Source organism: Varroa destructor, unplaced genomic scaffold (genome assembly GCF_002443255.2).
Source record: "Varroa destructor unplaced genomic scaffold, Vdes_3.0 BEIS01000006.1, whole genome shotgun sequence".
Taxonomy (NCBI): domain Eukaryota; kingdom Metazoa; phylum Arthropoda; class Arachnida; order Mesostigmata; family Varroidae; genus Varroa; species Varroa destructor.
The window spans coordinates 11,704,239-11,720,653 of record NW_019211459.1 but is presented as its reverse complement, the minus strand read 5'-3'; the positions used below and the strand labels follow the sequence as shown (position 1 = coordinate 11,720,653).

The 16,415-nt window shown below is 47.2% G+C and overlaps 1 protein-coding gene across 5 annotated transcripts in view; it reads left to right on the top strand.

Annotated features, from left to right (window-relative positions):
- The window catches only part of gro (TLE family member transcriptional corepressor groucho), a 113,117-nt gene that overhangs the window by 49,730 nt on the left and 46,972 nt on the right, over positions 1-16,415 (top strand). For 2 of the 5 annotated variants that reach the window (XM_022812433.2, XM_022812432.2), the window contains exon 1: positions 222-3,123. The exons of the other annotated variants lie outside the window; for them this stretch is intronic. In XM_022812433.2, coding sequence (XP_022668168.1) covers positions 3,079-3,123 — 45 coding nt within the window. In that variant the 5' untranslated portion in view covers positions 222-3,078. Of the gene's footprint in view, positions 1-221; positions 3,124-16,415 lie in introns of those variants that run through there. 5 annotated transcript variants of the gene reach the window in all.

The following is a 16,415-nucleotide window of genomic DNA, read 5'->3' as shown; positions in this document are numbered from 1 at the left end:
AAGGAGAATACTATCGCATTAGCGTGTGGGCGGGACACGTCGGTGACTGGTGCACGTGCGTAAGTCCGGCCCATGCAGTGGGCAGCGACGCTCCCGATTGGGTGACGGTCACTGACGGGGCGGGCTTTAGCAAGTAGCTCCGCCTCGTCAGTGACTCGCGCACGTGGGTCCGACGCAAATGTGCGTCCTCCCTCCGAGGAGTCGTTTCTACCGGGCAGATCATTGTTGATTAGGGCAATTGGTAGGAGGACCGAGAGCGGAGACTGAAGCCAGCTCCAGCAGCAGGCAGCAGCCAGGCATCGCTGAGCGACCAAGCCGAGCCAGCCAGCCCGGCAGGCAGGCAGGCAGGCAGGCAGACAGGCAGCCCTACCGTCCCAGTGAGTGTTCTAGCGAGCGAATGAACTAACGAACACCGGCGTCACCACCGCCGCCACCACCACCATCACCACCACCACCACCACCGCCACCACCACCACCACCACGACAACAGCAGCGGAGACAGCAGCAGCACCGACCTCGGTCGTTCGTCGGTGGGTCGGTCGCTCGATCTGTCGGTCGGTTGACACGGACTACAGCGAGGCAGCCACCGCAGGCAAAGAGCGAGCCACGAAGCTGCGCTAGAGCAGCAACCGCTTGGGACAAGCAACGACGACTGCTGCTGACTGCAGCCTGAGTGAACCCAGCAAACGGACGACGAAGCTATCGTTGCTCCCTGCTGCTGTTCGTCCAGATCTGCTGCAGCGCGCCAGCCACAGGCGCACTTCTTCTGCCCGGTACCAGCAGCAGCCGTTATCTGGTGAGCTAGGGTCGACCAGAAAACAACGTCAATAGCAGCAGCAGGCAGCACTGGCGGTTACAACCGTCAGCGACCAGCCATCGGCATCAAGCATCGCTTACTCGAGCCGCGCCACAAGGGGCACGCAGGCAGTCGGTCGGGCAGACGACGCTTGCTCTCGTTGCTAAACGAGCAAAGATCGAAGGGTAGAAAACTGCTTGTTGTGTTCGCGGCGGCAGCAGCAGCAGCGTGTCCGTGGTGCGTTGTTGTGTGCTGTGACGACTGCGCTACGATTACGACGCGAACGAAGCGAAGCTGTTGTTGATCGTCTGTAAGCGGCGCTCACCCTATAGCGGCATCAACAGCAGCAGCAGCGGCAGCGGTGGCGGCAGCAGGCGCCACAGCGTGTGAGGAGTGCCTGTGTGTGCACGAAAGCGTTTATCCCGCGCCTGTACGTGTGTTGATCTCTGTCTGTCTATCCACTTCTCTGTGCGTGTGTGTAGTTTCTGCTGCTGCGCTTTGGTCGTCAACAACGACAACGGAGCGAAGTAGTACTACAACCCCGCCGCCGAATTCTACTACTACCAGCAGCACGAACGCTGATCGCCAACAGTGAGCCTGTGCGGTTGGTGTGGCGGCCGACCGAAGGGGAGCGGCTACTGGTCGAGGATAAATTGCATGAGACGAAGAGAAACAGAGGGGGTAGAAGCACGCAGAGAGGAAGAGGGAGAGAGGGGCTGAGCCAAGAAGGATCCAAGAGTTTGAGCGAGTCGTAAGCAGCAGCAGCAGCGCGACGGAGAGTGGCGCCGCAGATCGCTGCTGGTAGGCCGCCGCGAAAAGTGACGGCAGTAACAGCGGCAGCGGCAGCCACAGCCCGCTTGTTCGCTGCATCAGGATACGACGACGAGTCATCCAACAGCAGCAATCGTGTGGAGTGAGTTGGTGGCCGACGTAGACCAAGAACAGCAGCCGTGTGCTGCTGGTGATGCTGTGGTGAGCTGTGGCCAGCGTGGTTCAGCAGCGGCTAAAGAACAGGCAAGCGGCATCGCCTAGTAGCCTGCATTGGTTACAACTGCTACCACGATTATTAGTCGTAACGCCTGCGATCTGTGAGTAAGCCAAGCAACAGCTTCTGCTTGTTGCTGTTGTTGTTGTGGTAATTGTTGTTGCTGTTGTTGCTGCGGTGCGCCGGCGGCGTCAACAAACATTGCAACAACCTCTCAGAGACGACAATCGGTCCTGCAGTTGCTGGTGTATCCCGGTCGGCCATAACAGCGAAGTTGAGGTGTTTGCTGTTCTGCCCGTCGATAGTTGGTCGTCCATAGTCCGTTGCTGGTCACCGGTGCGGTTAGCCAGACCCCCTTCTCCGCCTCCCGTCCCTCAGGGTACATGACGACTTGCGTTTAACCTTTCTGTGTGTGTCGTTCCGACTACGTCGCTCGCTACGGAGTTCATAGTGTAGGATGTTCTAATTCTGCCCCACTGGAATTCGTTCTTATGTGTCAAATAGTGTGTATGTGCTATCAGAAGCAGCTGTAGCAGTGGTGAAGCTCGAAAGTCCATCTGAAGCCTAAATCTAATCAGAAAAAAAAAAGCCAGTCAGACTGGTTTTGTTCAACGCTGGTCCGTACTTTCGTCGTTGTCCTGTCGTTGTTTATCTTGTCCTTTTGACGTTGGCCGTGGGGCCGGCGAGCCTAGCAGCGATGAACCGGTCTCCAACCGAACACCGTCGCAAATCGAATCAGCAGTAATAGGTCGCGGTAATACCTGACGTGACTGCAGAGCGTGCATACAACAGCAGTAATACAATATCAGTGAACGCTTCGGATACAATATAGCAGCGACAGTATTATAAGCGAAGGCGTTGATGCCGCAAGCTTGGAGTACATCGCCAAATTGACAGAAGCTACTGGAAATAGCCGAAAAAGAAAAACACAGTAGATGTGGCATTACTGCTAGCACTACCAAACACATATTCGCTGTCTACGAAAGAATTAGTGAATAATAGCGTGCCTAACGAAGAAGGAAATCAAGTGTCGAGTGCTCATTATCTATTTACCGGTACAACAGCCCCCGTCGTGTTAAACGTGCATTATCTGTCTTGACCGTGTGTTCCGAAGGAGCTAGCTAATACTTTGTGCTAATCATTCCGTCAGGTCGTCATATGTGCTGTGTATTATTTAATCGTGTGTGTGTACATTGACAACGGCAACAACATCAACCACGACGTCGCTGTGGATTACTAAAAGTAGAACGCTTCGCCCCACTTCTCGTAAGCGGCGGCCGGACATTGGACGTTGAGGATGTACCCCACGCGGCATCCCGTCAGCTCGTCTCTTCCCGTTGCGGTAGGTTCTCGGTAGAGGGTGAGGTGTTGAGTCTATGACTCGTGATCGCTGTTCGTGTAAGTCGAGAATGGTGGCGATGCTGATAATCGTCGTCAGCACCACCATCAGAAACATCATTATCAGAGTGATCATCGCCGTGCTGATGACCATGCGCAGATGCCCACAGATGGTAAACGAGAATGTTGCAAAGATTTTGTCGCTGTGATCAAAACAGCGTTCGAGAGGCCGGGCGGGAGGGAAGTTTGCAATATCTGCTGTGTGAAACTCAGTCCGTGCGTGCGTATGATGGATACGGCACTAGCACATGAGATAAGAGAAACTTCGCTGTGACTGGATAATGCCTGGTTCTGGTTGTTATTGTCTTTTTTCGTCCGTATTTTTTATTTGTTGGTTATATTTTGCTCAGGGTTGCTCCGATCGCCACTGATCTTTACTTCCATTTAATGAATATTTATGCCTGAGTGTGTGGCAGTATTTGACTCTGTGTGTGTAACTGAAAATCTGTGCGCATGTTGAATTAACTCAACATTTAGCTATAATTCAGTCGGAGCTGATCCTGAGTAGAGAGTGTTTCGTTAAAAACCATTCTTAAGATTTTTCGTATAAAGAGTTCGTTTCATCGAGTTTGTTAGATCAGTTCAAAGTGTTATCTCTGAGTAGACAAAAATTATATTCGCCGCAGCAGAGGGCCACTTCGATTCACCCAGGTTTCGTCTCTCAAAAATCAATATCTGAGGTGCGGATAATATCGAACGGCGGACGGAAAATATCGAACAGCGCAGGACAGTCGTATATCTTTACGTTATCACTTCAATAGGTCTACACCACCATTCAATATATTGTATAATACTATCTTGTCAGGTTTTCCCCAGATTGATTAAAATTGTTCTTTCACTAGAGCAGATAGATCTGTTACTCATCTGTCTGTCACTTAGTCATTATCTAGCATTCTCGTGTTTCGACAAAAAAGATACGACTACTTGTTATAATCAACCGCCACCGCGCCGCCACGCGTAATCAACAATATCGTCGTATCTCTCTTTGCCTCGCTGTCTCAGCCCCATCGCTGCTTGCCGCCCCACCGTTTAGCCAGCTCTATTCAAATAGCTTAGCTTTATCTCTGGTAGAGTAGTAACATCTCTGTTTCTCAGTTATTCATGGAAGTCTCGTTTAATCCATCAATATCGATATGGCAATACTGGTAATGAATGCTGCATCCAAGAGCACCGATTCTCGTTGATAGCACGCCACAAAAACTGATCAACCTCTCTATCCCCCATGTGGAACCCTTCACACAGTCGATGTCGGAAACTGCCGTTCGTTTGCTCTCGCAGTCTCTATTTTTCCCCCCACGTGCCCCTCGCCCCGCTCTTTCGTTTGCTACAGAGAAAAAAATACGAACCTCACAAGCGCTGCCACGCAAACGATGTAATACACTGGCAACGTGAAGCACTCGGCGCGATTATTGTATCCGATGGTGGTCGGCAAACGTTAATCTGGAGCAATTCAATGACGAAAATATGTTCCGAATTCCCTTTCCCCCTCTGGCCGTATCAGATCATTATGTTTTCTTATTGACGGTGGGGTGAGCGACACCGTTGAAGAATTTGCTACAAGATCTAAATTTACATAAAGCTACTGCTCAGCTCTAGGTACACGCATAAACATGTCTGTACGCGTCGCTTGTGTCCCGTTGTACCGCACATTATAATGATATCGCTATACTACCTGGATGTAGTGAGAGTTTCTCTGGATTTTTTGTGCTATTTCATTGCCGTCATTGTCCTAAGTAAAATATGGATATATTCTGTTTTTTGTGATTAGTCGTCCGTTTTTCGCTGTATTAATTGTAGCAGCAACAGCGGTAGTTATCAATAGTTATTAGACAAGAGTCACAAACATATATATATATACATAGACCGTTCTATATCGCGTCATATGGCGGACGCGTTCCGTCCTCATCTCACCGTTTTCAAAACGACCATTTTTAGAAAAAAATCAGCTGTTATATATGTTTTTTTTGCTCAGTAGCTGAGCCTGTTGTTGTTGCTGGTGGTTCCTGTTGTCGCCGGGATCGCGGTTGTTGTTGCCGTTATGATGGCGGTGGCGGCGTTGTGGCTGACCCCGTAGCTTTGTAGATGACGTCTTGTTGTCATCAACATCAGTCAGCTATTCATCGGCCATCGACATCAATGCATTTCTACTGGCTGCTACCGGGAGCACGGCTACGAAGCCCTCGTTCGCTGCCGCCTCTGCAGTTACTGCTGCTGCAGTTACTGGCAGGGCAACTGCATCACTTCTTTACCGCAGCAACAATTGCACACAGGTATCTCTGCCTAGGTCTGATTTTGAGCGTAGACACACATCGTTGCGGCTGGTAAGAGGCGGCGGCCGTGTGAAGCAGTGCCTTACAATGGCAATACCGGACAACTCGAAATATTTCTGTAGATATCGCTACGATACTCAAGTATCAGCTATAATAGCAAAAGGAACTTCAAGGGAGACGATAGAATAGTCGTCTGTATTGGACGTATTCACTTTCTCTCGCTTTGCCTGCCTCCTCCTGTTGGTCGCTTCGTCTAACCGTGTTCTATAGAGAAGCGGCAGGGGGGAGACCATCAGCTGCGGCGTACTAGGGCCATAGTGGACCCTTTGTTGGTGCCTTAGTGCAATGCCTCAAGTTGTAGTGGTGGTGCATTGTTACCCCAGAGGCTGCTGCCGCTTCTGGCCTGAGGCCACTGGAGCAAACAAGAATAGAAAACACGAGTGAGTAGCTCACTCACTTGCAGCCGAGGATCAAATGACTGACTGACTGAATGTAGCCGGCAACACACAGCAGTAGCAGAGCCATGCTGCCAGCATCGTGGGGTGTTCTTCACCCGGTGGCGCTGCTGCCGGCTCCAGCTTATTACTCTACTGTGGCAGCGTCACGGGACGCCAGACCGGGTTATTTCTCCTCGCCGCTCAAAGCTGCTGCTGTCTGCCCAGCCGGCGAGCAACAGCACCTGCCGCCATCTTGGATTTGGGCTCTTTTGCTGGTGACTGGTTGCTTGTCCGTGGTGGGCCTGGGTCTCTTTGGCTCTCTTCTCAGTCCGTTTGGCTGTCTGGTGTCGGCTGTTGTTGCTTATGCGGTTTGATGGGCACTGGCGATGTCATGATGTCGACGAACGATACTGCACCGTCAGTAGCTGGGGATGATGTAGCTCAGTGAACGATGCTTTGATTATAGGGCATCGATATAAAAGGTAAAGGGTAAAATATATAAAAAACGTGATTTGATAGATATTACTTTAGTAAATATGTGACTGTGTAAGAAATACTGCCTCAAGTGAGATTAGGATGATTGGGGAAAACGTGCGTGGTAAACGGAATTTGCTCGTTCTTCTAATTGTCGCTTTGAATCAGTTAATTAAATATAGTTAAAGCGAACGATAAAAAATTTAAATCCAAATCGACTTTCCAGTTTTAAAGTAGAACTACTAAGAGGTTTTCCAACACAGTTGGAGGCCAAATATTGTCTGAGGGAAGCTTAAACAGCGCATTCACTAAAACGAATAAAGGAAGTCCCGGAACAAGTTTTAGTTAGCTAGAAATAGGACATCTTGGCAGAATTCGAGAGGTAACGAATTTTCTTAGCTAGCTCATCTATTGATACTACGGCGAGTACTTGAGATAGTAACGACTAACTGTAACACACGCTTTAGACCAACTGAGAAATGTCTTTTCAGAGATATTGTGGATCTTTCTAGCCGACGATACCGACTTCAGTAGAAGTAATTTATACTATCAGATATTCAAAAAAGATTCTGTAAACGAGATTTTTTTTCTCTGTTCCTTCTAAACCACCACTTCTTCCACCTAACCGAAACTTACTGGGCCGGGTAAGTTCCTTTTGTCTAACCAATTAATTCAACTAAATGAGCCGAACTAACCTAGTGCGCCTCATTGCTTGAACCCTGTGCGTTTGATCCAATCGCAGGAGTTGTCTTGGCTATACCCGATACCTACGAAAGCATGTATTGCTCTTTTTTAGCTGGTAGCAATTGAGCGTATGTTACGGTCAACGGGCACTTTTTCAAGCAATCGACCTGATATCAACAGATAAGCTAGCTAAAAATTTCAGCATTTCTCTACCGCCGTCCACCGAGATACTCGGTTGTATTGAAGAATGACATTGACCACCTTCACTGCATCGATCGATAGAGTACTTCTCACAAAATCAAATCATTATTGAGATAATATTTACTGAATCGCCTTTTTCTGAAATTTTGGTGGTATAAATGGCGACGCTCTGGAGTCTCATTGGAAAAAAACCTTGGCGTTGAAAACGTTACAGGACGACCTACCAAATCTATCGAACAACAACGCGTTGTCAGTAAAGTAGTGGCGACAGAAGTTAGTGGATAAATAGGACCAGCATAAGTTGCCGCGCGACACCGAATAATTGGTGGCCGCTTATGTATAATTTTCCTTTTAGTAGGATATAACCAAAAGTAGCGAATCCTGAGTAAGCGAATCACAGTAGCTCTGTTTTTCATGATTCGTTAAATCCGTTGATACGCCTCTATTATATGTGATGTATGGTAAGACGTCAGTGAAATTACCATTCTCATCGTTTTCTGTCATGGTGAAATCATACCAATTTCCGATCCGAATACGACAAATTTTTCTAAACTAGGCATATGCAATTCCGATTGTTCAGTAATAGTATTACGGTTAATAGAATATATCGCAGACGTTCCGCCGCGCCGTATCGTGTGTCATATATGACATTGGGTAGACGCTACCTGCCTGCTACGACATTGTTGTCGGTAACTGTCGTCTGCTAGCCCACGAGGGCTAAATCGCTTAGCTACCCCGTGACTTTGCCCTAGAGGCTCCAGTCTCGATACAATGCTTCGAACTCCCATTACGCTTTCCAACTTCCCGAGCAACTGTGACAAGTTGGCGTTGATTTTTCCGTCAGCGGCCAGATACGTATTCAAACTAAGCAGGTTGTCGTTTACCACTAACAAAACGAAGAACGAATAGAAATGGCTAGGTCCGGGGAAAAAGACGTAGGGAGACGATATTATATGAGCCTGAGAAGGTTCAAAACTGCCTCCACGTATAGATGCTTATACAGCTTCTGCGACCGTTGTTATAATAGCACTGACTCTGATTACACTGTTACAGAGACAACTGACCAGTGCAAGAAATAGGTCAGTTATTAAAACGCGTAGGAACATTCGATCGATAACAATGATAATTGTAGTGACGATCGCGACGTTGATGGAAATGTGAAATCTCATAGAGCAGGCCCATAGGAGCTATTTTCTGCCAGGAAAATAAAAAGATTGACGGCTAATTGTTGCGGTGGAACTGTGCGATGCCATCAGACATACTAGGCAGCATAACGTTTTGCTAGTAATACACGACGCTTACTGAGCAAGGATAATTCACGTCTAGTTTATTCATTACTGTGCTCGTTGTTGTTAGCGTTCCAGTGTACAAAAAACTTGTACGGTAGACTGCTTCAGATATAGTCGATAAAACGATCTGGGTGATCGCGATCGCGTATTTCGAAAAAGGCCTTTCATATGACTCGTCTCTTTTCGTCTGACGGCTCTGTCCTGTATTGAGTCCTCACTACTCTAGCTTTAGCGAAACCAAAAGAGAAAACAAGCAGTTCTGCCATCAGTCCTCCGCTTGCTTCTTCTTTATGTTTCATTAGTTTTCGTATCATATTCATAACCCTTAGCGTTTTTTCTTCGCCGGTTTTAGCTTTTACCTGGCCACTAACGCCGTTACCGCTATTATCATTACAGGTAACTAATTGGGGGGAGTTAGATATCAGTCAAGTGATTCATGTTGGTCGTGGTGACGGGTATGCTGCTGGTCTTTGTCACAAGTTCCTGCTCTTTACCGTTTGCCACTGCCTCGCTCTACGAGACATGTTACTTCAGTATAAGATATAAGTACTACACTTAGTTACTTGAATATGTAGTACTATTTGAGTATCACAGCTGGTTGCAGCAGTGACAGCAGCCGCGGTACAATACGCGGGTCAATTGAAGCGGTTAGGAAACCCTGTTCCTTTAGCGACCGTATCTGCAACGATCTGATTTGTCTGCCACCCCTATTCGCATTCGAGCCTCTTCCCACTATCTGTCGCCCTTAATTCCTCTACGCTTTTAGCTGTCTAATATGTGATCATTATTATGTTGCCGCGGTGCGGTTGCTTTCGCCTAGGCCGTGTTGTTGTCATCATATCCAACAACAACAACAACAACAACGGCGGCGCGCGGCAACTCACATTGCTTTACGGCTCTGTTTGCCAGTGTGCCGCTATTGCAAGCTTCTGCACTTTACCTGTCCGGCCGTCGTTTCGTGGTTTGTACGTACGCACCTCACATCTGTCGCCATTAAGCGCCGGCTAACAAACGCGGTCCAAAAATGTCTTTCTCACCAGTCGTAGGTTACTACCATCACGCAGATTGTAATCTCCGTTGCACTCGTGGGGTCGGAGCGTTTGCCAGCCATGCAGTAGAAGGACCAGGTCGCTGTTAAAGTGTCACCGTTGTATCTCTCTTTCCCATTCTCTCTTTATAGTGGTGAGACTTCGCGATATACGTGTATCTGTCTGTGTGTCTAGAGGGAGTTGTATTTCTCTACGATATGTAGATATGAGCTTCGCGTAAAGCTCGCATTTATACTGTAAATCAGCGATCGCAGCTTACGCTACCTTGTGACATCTTAAATCGGTGACGGCCACACGGTACCGGCTGTGTTTTAGTGAGTAGTTACTCGGGAAAAGGGGTAAAACCTTTGATTCAATTAACCTATTCCAATATTTAGCAATTTTCGTGCGACATATTTACTGATAATTGGAAAAAATTGGGCTTGATTAATCGGAAAAAAGAACTACTACTACTTCTGTCAGTATCACCGCTGCGAACTAGGAAAAGGGAGCCAACGTAACTAATTAGATAGATAGGCAAATCCGGTAGGCAGCAACTGGCTGGACGATCGTCATCATCATCACCACCGTCGAAATAAATACTCGCGAAGCACAGAATCATCCTTGAGCCGTTTAGCTGCAGACGAAGTGAGCTGTTGCCAAACCACTAACTTGTTAAGACGCTCGTCGTCATTACTATTTCACTCTTCCATCAGTGGAGCATCTAACAAATGCGAAGGATAAACATGGGTCCATTATGCATGTTGACTCTGCCGCAAAGCAAGATTAACAGCAGAAACAGTAGCGATAACGAAGACTTCGCTACTTCCACGACCAAATAGTAACAGGTAGTTCTAATTGTCCTCGTTAACTAGACACTCAAATAGCGTCAGAAATGCGTTTTTCTATACGCACGCACACACACACACACACAACGACAGGAAATATCGAGATACCCGTTTTTGTGTTGCGCTGGCCGCACCGATATGTAGCCCAGAAATAACGTCAACAAAGATCATCACCAGCAATAACCGCTCGACAGCTTTTCGGCTTGGCTTCTCTGGCTGGCTTCGCCGCGGCTGCCCAAACCCAGCGGCAATGGCCATGTCTCTCGTGGCGTTTGAGATAATTCAATTTGATAATCATTTATTCACCACCGTTGGCCAGGTTGCCGCTTGGTGGTGCTGTTGCTCCCAGCTGGACGGGAGCTTGTGGCATCTAAATCTGGATCCGTATTAGGCCCGAAAAGCGCGGGATGGCGGTCTGCCGCCGTCATCACACGTTGTTGTTGTTGTTTCTTCCGCTGGCGGCGGCAGCGGCAGCGGCAGCGGCAGCGGCGTCATCGATGTTTGTTAATTTGACTATTGCTATCACTTTTACCGTTGCGCTAACTAGGAATACGTAGTTGTTATCGCCACAGTCTGCAATCGGCCGTTCAGTGCTGTAAGTGGTGACGCGGGCAAATCGCGCGTCCATTTGTCTTTATCTCGGGCATTACCTGTAGACGAAGTTGTTCGTAAAAAACGAGAGGGTGTAACAGGGGGGAGTGAAGAGAGAGAGAGAGAGAGAGAGAGATCAACTTTAATAGCGTCTTCGTACAGTGAACGCGATCTCATTGAGTGCCGATTGCGGCGGTGCCCATTATAGCAGCCGGCCGGTGATTGTTCCGTGACATGCAGCATCGGGACCCTCGAGAGCGGTGTGGCTGCTATGACAGCGGCAGTGCGTGGGATAATCGCTAATTAAATCAACACACGCACACAATTATTATTATTACGAGGAGCCGGTGGCAGCACAGCGGCTGTCGTTGTGACGGTGAATAGTCGCCTCACGGAGCGGGCGGTGGTGGCATCTGTTGGATTGGCCTTCGGAGTCTATCGGAGCGGGGCGCCCGTTGGCGGCTGATTTGATTGGCTAGGACAACAGGATCTCTTAAAGGGTACCAGTGCAATAGATAGCCAGATAGATGGCAGATTGCCATCGAATAAGAAGCGAACGTCAAATTTATGTGGAAAAAAGACAAAATGCAGACCGTTAATAAAGGAAATTACACGGTGTTGGACACTATTATGCTATTTGTCAGACTGTTAAGTCAGCACGGATATTTTGCGTCTAGCATTAAAAATAAATTCTTTGTAGTATTAGTAGCTAATTTCGCTTGCACACGTCCGCGTAATGCCACTTGTGACCACAAGAAAAACATCCACCCGCAAAGATTTCGTGCGTACCTGTTAGCGGCCTATTACAAAACACTTCCTACCCAATTCATCCTACCTAATCATTCTTTAAGTGAACATGCTGCAAGCCTGTTGTGTGACATTGTAGCTAGCTTGTATGTTTATGCGGACGGCTATGATGTTAGACCACATGACAGCAACGAGATTTTGTCTCTTTTAACTAGATCCGCGTGCGTTTACATTCTATTCAATCAAAATCATTCTCCTAAACGCGACTGGCGCCCACTGTCGTCACTTCTCAAACTTCAATGTCTGAATGGTAGCACACAAGGATCTCCGAATACTGGTTATATGCGAAACACATTGCCGTAGTTTACGGTCACCATTGCTGACCCATTGCTCTTCTACTGCTAACAACTCGATTAAATGCAACGCCTCTAATACACTATTGCCGGAATCACTGCCGACAGACGACATGGCTATCATTAACATGTGATACTCGCTGACCCTCACCGCCCCGACGCCGTCGCAAGGAAATTATGACTGCGTTTATCGATCTGATTATTTGGTTGTTCTTGCAATTGCGATATCTACTGCTCTTGCTACAACTGTCGCCGCGACTCAGTTTCGTCCTATGAAAGTTATCGTCGCCATTGTTAGTGTTCTGCCGCCGCCGCCGCCGCCGCCGCCGCTGCTGCTGGAAGTCGTCTGTGCGGTGGGACCCCCTACTTGTTCGATGTTTGCTGGCCGCTGCTAGCCGCTCGCGGGCCCTGTGTAATCACTAGGCCCGGTTGGCTTCGCCAAACCCAGCACCGACCGTCATCACTACCATTGCCATCATTAGCGGCTATAACAGAAGTGTTCAAACGCGGTCGACCACTGGCCATTGTCTGTTACTGAGCTGGCCTTCGTTCATTTAATAGCAGGAGCAGTCACCACCAGTCGAATCAGCAATAACGGCAAAAGATCGCTCAAAATGAATGAGATGGATAATGCTACCAACGATAAGTGGTGATATTAGTAAAATCGACGGTTAACGGACACCTAAACGCCGACGCTAACCATAATTCGTAACCATGTATCGCGATTCTATAACAATGCCTATAGAATATTCATAAGATGTAAGCGGAGAGGAAAGGGGAAGCGGGACAGGGGTATAGGAAGAAAGGGAGAGAGTGAACGAGTGAATTCCGCAGCGTTGAAGTGCCGGCGAACGCCGAGAACGTGTTGTCGACGATGATAAGGCTGCCAGCCGACGAAGCTGATGGCGCTGCTGTTTCCAGGAGCCCATCTGCGTCGGTCAAAGCTTCGTCGTTGACTTCGTTGACGGTGTTTAACAACATGGCAACAGCTCGGAAAACAACAGCAGCGGCGGCGGCGGCGGCGGCAGCAGCAGCCGCCATAACGAAAATTAATACCGCGGGAGTGGCAAATAATAAAGACGCTGGGAAGAATGGCAAATAGACTTCTGATTCGTTGTCTTCTGCCCTGTCGCTTCGTTCTCTTTATGCTTACGCATGATTACATTATTGTTATTTAGATTAGTGGCGAACACGGGCAGAGTTGGTTGCAAATGTTGCTATTGTTATGGGGATGATCGCAGTAGAATGCAGTGCTGTCTAAGCGGCGACGATGCTCTTGTTGGTGCTTCGGATCACTGCTGCCGTGACGTTATTTCTGCCGTTGGATATACAATATGAAAGGTTGTGTTACTATTTTTTTGACAGCTAAAACGAAACAAATCTTGTGTATATGTTTTTTTTGTTGTGTTATTTTTGTTTTTTTTTTTTGTAAAACTTTTTAAAAAGTTGCACTGCAGTAGGGGTTCAATAGTTCGCATTCGGTGACTATTGAGCTGATTAGCCAGGAAAGTCCTTACGTATAGAGCGTGGCTAGATTAATGAATTGATTGCACCCGTGCAAAGAAAGACCAAGAAGGCTATCGTTTAGCATGGCCTAAACAGTTTTCCGTCCCTTTGACCTATCCATTTGCATATTTTAGCACTTATTTAGTGTCGACTCATTTTTGGCCTTTTGAACCCACGGACGGGCGACAGTCGTCACCAAACGAGCTGGAATCCTATTGGGATTCAAAGGCTAATGTTTTCCATATCAAAAATCCACGTATGATTTATAGTGGTCAGGATCAACGTTTGTTTTTAAGGTTACGACTAAGTGAATGACCTAGTTAATCATAGGCCAAACGCTCGCACACGATATAGATAAAATGGTAGAACGTAGACGTTCCTTTAGGCTTCATGCGCTGAGAACGGAAAGACTCTAATCGTTTTCGACAGAGAAATAAATACAGAGGAAAAAATATATATTTGCATATGTTCTTAATGACGATCACCCGTGAGCAACAATTACTATCAGACGGATAATTTCCTGCGAGAAAAAACACCTGCTCGATAAATTCGTTGATGCCCAATCTTCTGTTAACTATCGGGTGCGCTACGTATAGCTTAAATGATATTAATGGAGCGATAAAAGCAGGTTTTTTATTTGGTCATAGCCTTGATGTACAGGTTCTCTCGATAGTTAGCCATTATTTACTGTGCTCGTCTCTCTTTCTGCAATGAATGTTCTGCACTTTGGTATTCAATGTATGGAGGATTGTCCTACACATTTAGTAATCATGCCGTTAATTTATTCAGTCTTTCGATCGTTGATCGATGACTTCGTCAACGACTGTTTTCCTAATTTCCCTCTGTTAGCAGCACCCAGGGACACTGCGAAGTATTACACTTGAATATATGTGTAAATCCCTATCTAGCAAAGCTTAGCGTACAGATATACTGTTTGTGGACCACTTACGCTTTACATATACGCCGCTTTGCTCTGGGATAAATCTATCTGTATATATATATATATATATATAAATTTATTTTAATGGGTCCACCCTCACTTTTTGCTATCTCGCTTTTTCACCGGCTGCTTCTCGGCCATTGATCTCTTAACGATGCCTTGTAATATTGAGTTGTTGAAGGGCATCGCAGCGTCCAAGCGACCATCTGGCCAAGCTTTGAACATTGGCTGTTATCGATCGCGCTTTCAACAGCCCGAATGACTTATCTACTGTTTCGGAGCTTCTGTTACATATGGGCCTATTGACCCAAAGATCAGACAATGTAAATAACAAATATCATCCTGAGAAGGGAGTTCCGAAGAGACAAGGTCATGTACGACTCTGTTCGTGTACAAATTGCGTTTCGTGCGTTCAGTAGCATGTACTATGAGGTGTATGTAATCACCGAAAGATGAGTATCTGCTCTTTATGATGATGCGCTACTCTTCATGGTCTACCGAACCGAGTTGTCCTTTATATTGTCGTTAAGCCAACAATAAAAGTTATGATCAAAATCTTTTTGAGATTGTCCAATGAGTTTGCTAGTAAAATCTATTAGCCGTTGCTGTTAAAGCAAAATGAAGTGCGCATCGATGTCTGAGCCCGATTGTGGACGAGTAGGATGATATGTGCGCGAGTCCATGTGTGCTCATTTACGTGCGTTTACCATTAGGATTTAGAAGTACCGCTACATACCTATTTTGTACAAAGCGCCGTTATTGATTTTTTGAGTGCTGGAGCTGCCATAACCGATCTGATGCATCTGCTCTTTTTGGTTCGATGGCAAAATCTCAGATTGTGTTTGCGAGCTCGTATGAGGGTCTATTCCGCACCGTAACACTGCCGTAATCCGTTATGCTGCTATAGATACAATTGGCGTTTGAATTTTCGTTTCGTAGGTGATCGCTTCGCTTCGTCTCATCCTCCTTCTCTTTATCACTGTTGTCAATAAATGAATCGGATGGCCTTCCCTTTGCTCTTACCAGTCGCGGCAGTGGCGGTCGTGAGAGCTCATCGATTGTTAAACACGCACTTAGTCTGCTATGCGTTTGCATACAAGTAGCAGGTACGACTGGTCTTAGTATGGATTGATTGTACTGTTTAGTCGCGTACTACTATGTTCCGGTATGCCTCGCTACTTTACCTCTTTACGTGTTTTGCTTGCCGTGCCTGATGCCGTCGCGCGTAATAGACAGGTCGGCGACGAAGACGAAATCCAGGCATCTCGAGAGACGTATCCGTCCATGATCGCTCCCCTTCTGGGATGTTCAGTGGCAACAAGTGTGCCAGCATTCACCCCCATGCAAGACACTATCTGGCGTAAAGCTATACGATTGAGGATGGCATCGACGCCAATTGCCACAATCATCATTAGCAGTAACGCCAGAAGAAGCCGTATCAGGCCAGAGATGATCTGGCAGACAGATCAATGCTCCCACCGACAGATATCTACGTGCAGAGTCGATCAGAATTGCCGTAGCCCTACCGTTCGTTGCTATGCAATTCTGATCGACACCGGCAGAGTTAAGCATAAGATGTGGTCGCCGACGATGCCGGTGTGGTTGCTTGCTGTGATTTCTTTGATTAGCCGTTGCTGGCGGCGCCACCATCGGCAGCACAATCACTTTCGCCGTCAAAGCTTGGCGCTCATCCCTATCTGTCTATCTCCGTCAGTTGACAATAAATAAATTGTTTTCATATTTAAATTGATGCTGTCGTTGCCGCAGCTACATTACATTCCAATATTTCATTATTGACAGTAGTAAATCACGCAGACAACGAAAGCTACCAGCCATGCGTATTATACATACTTTTTCTGTGTATAATT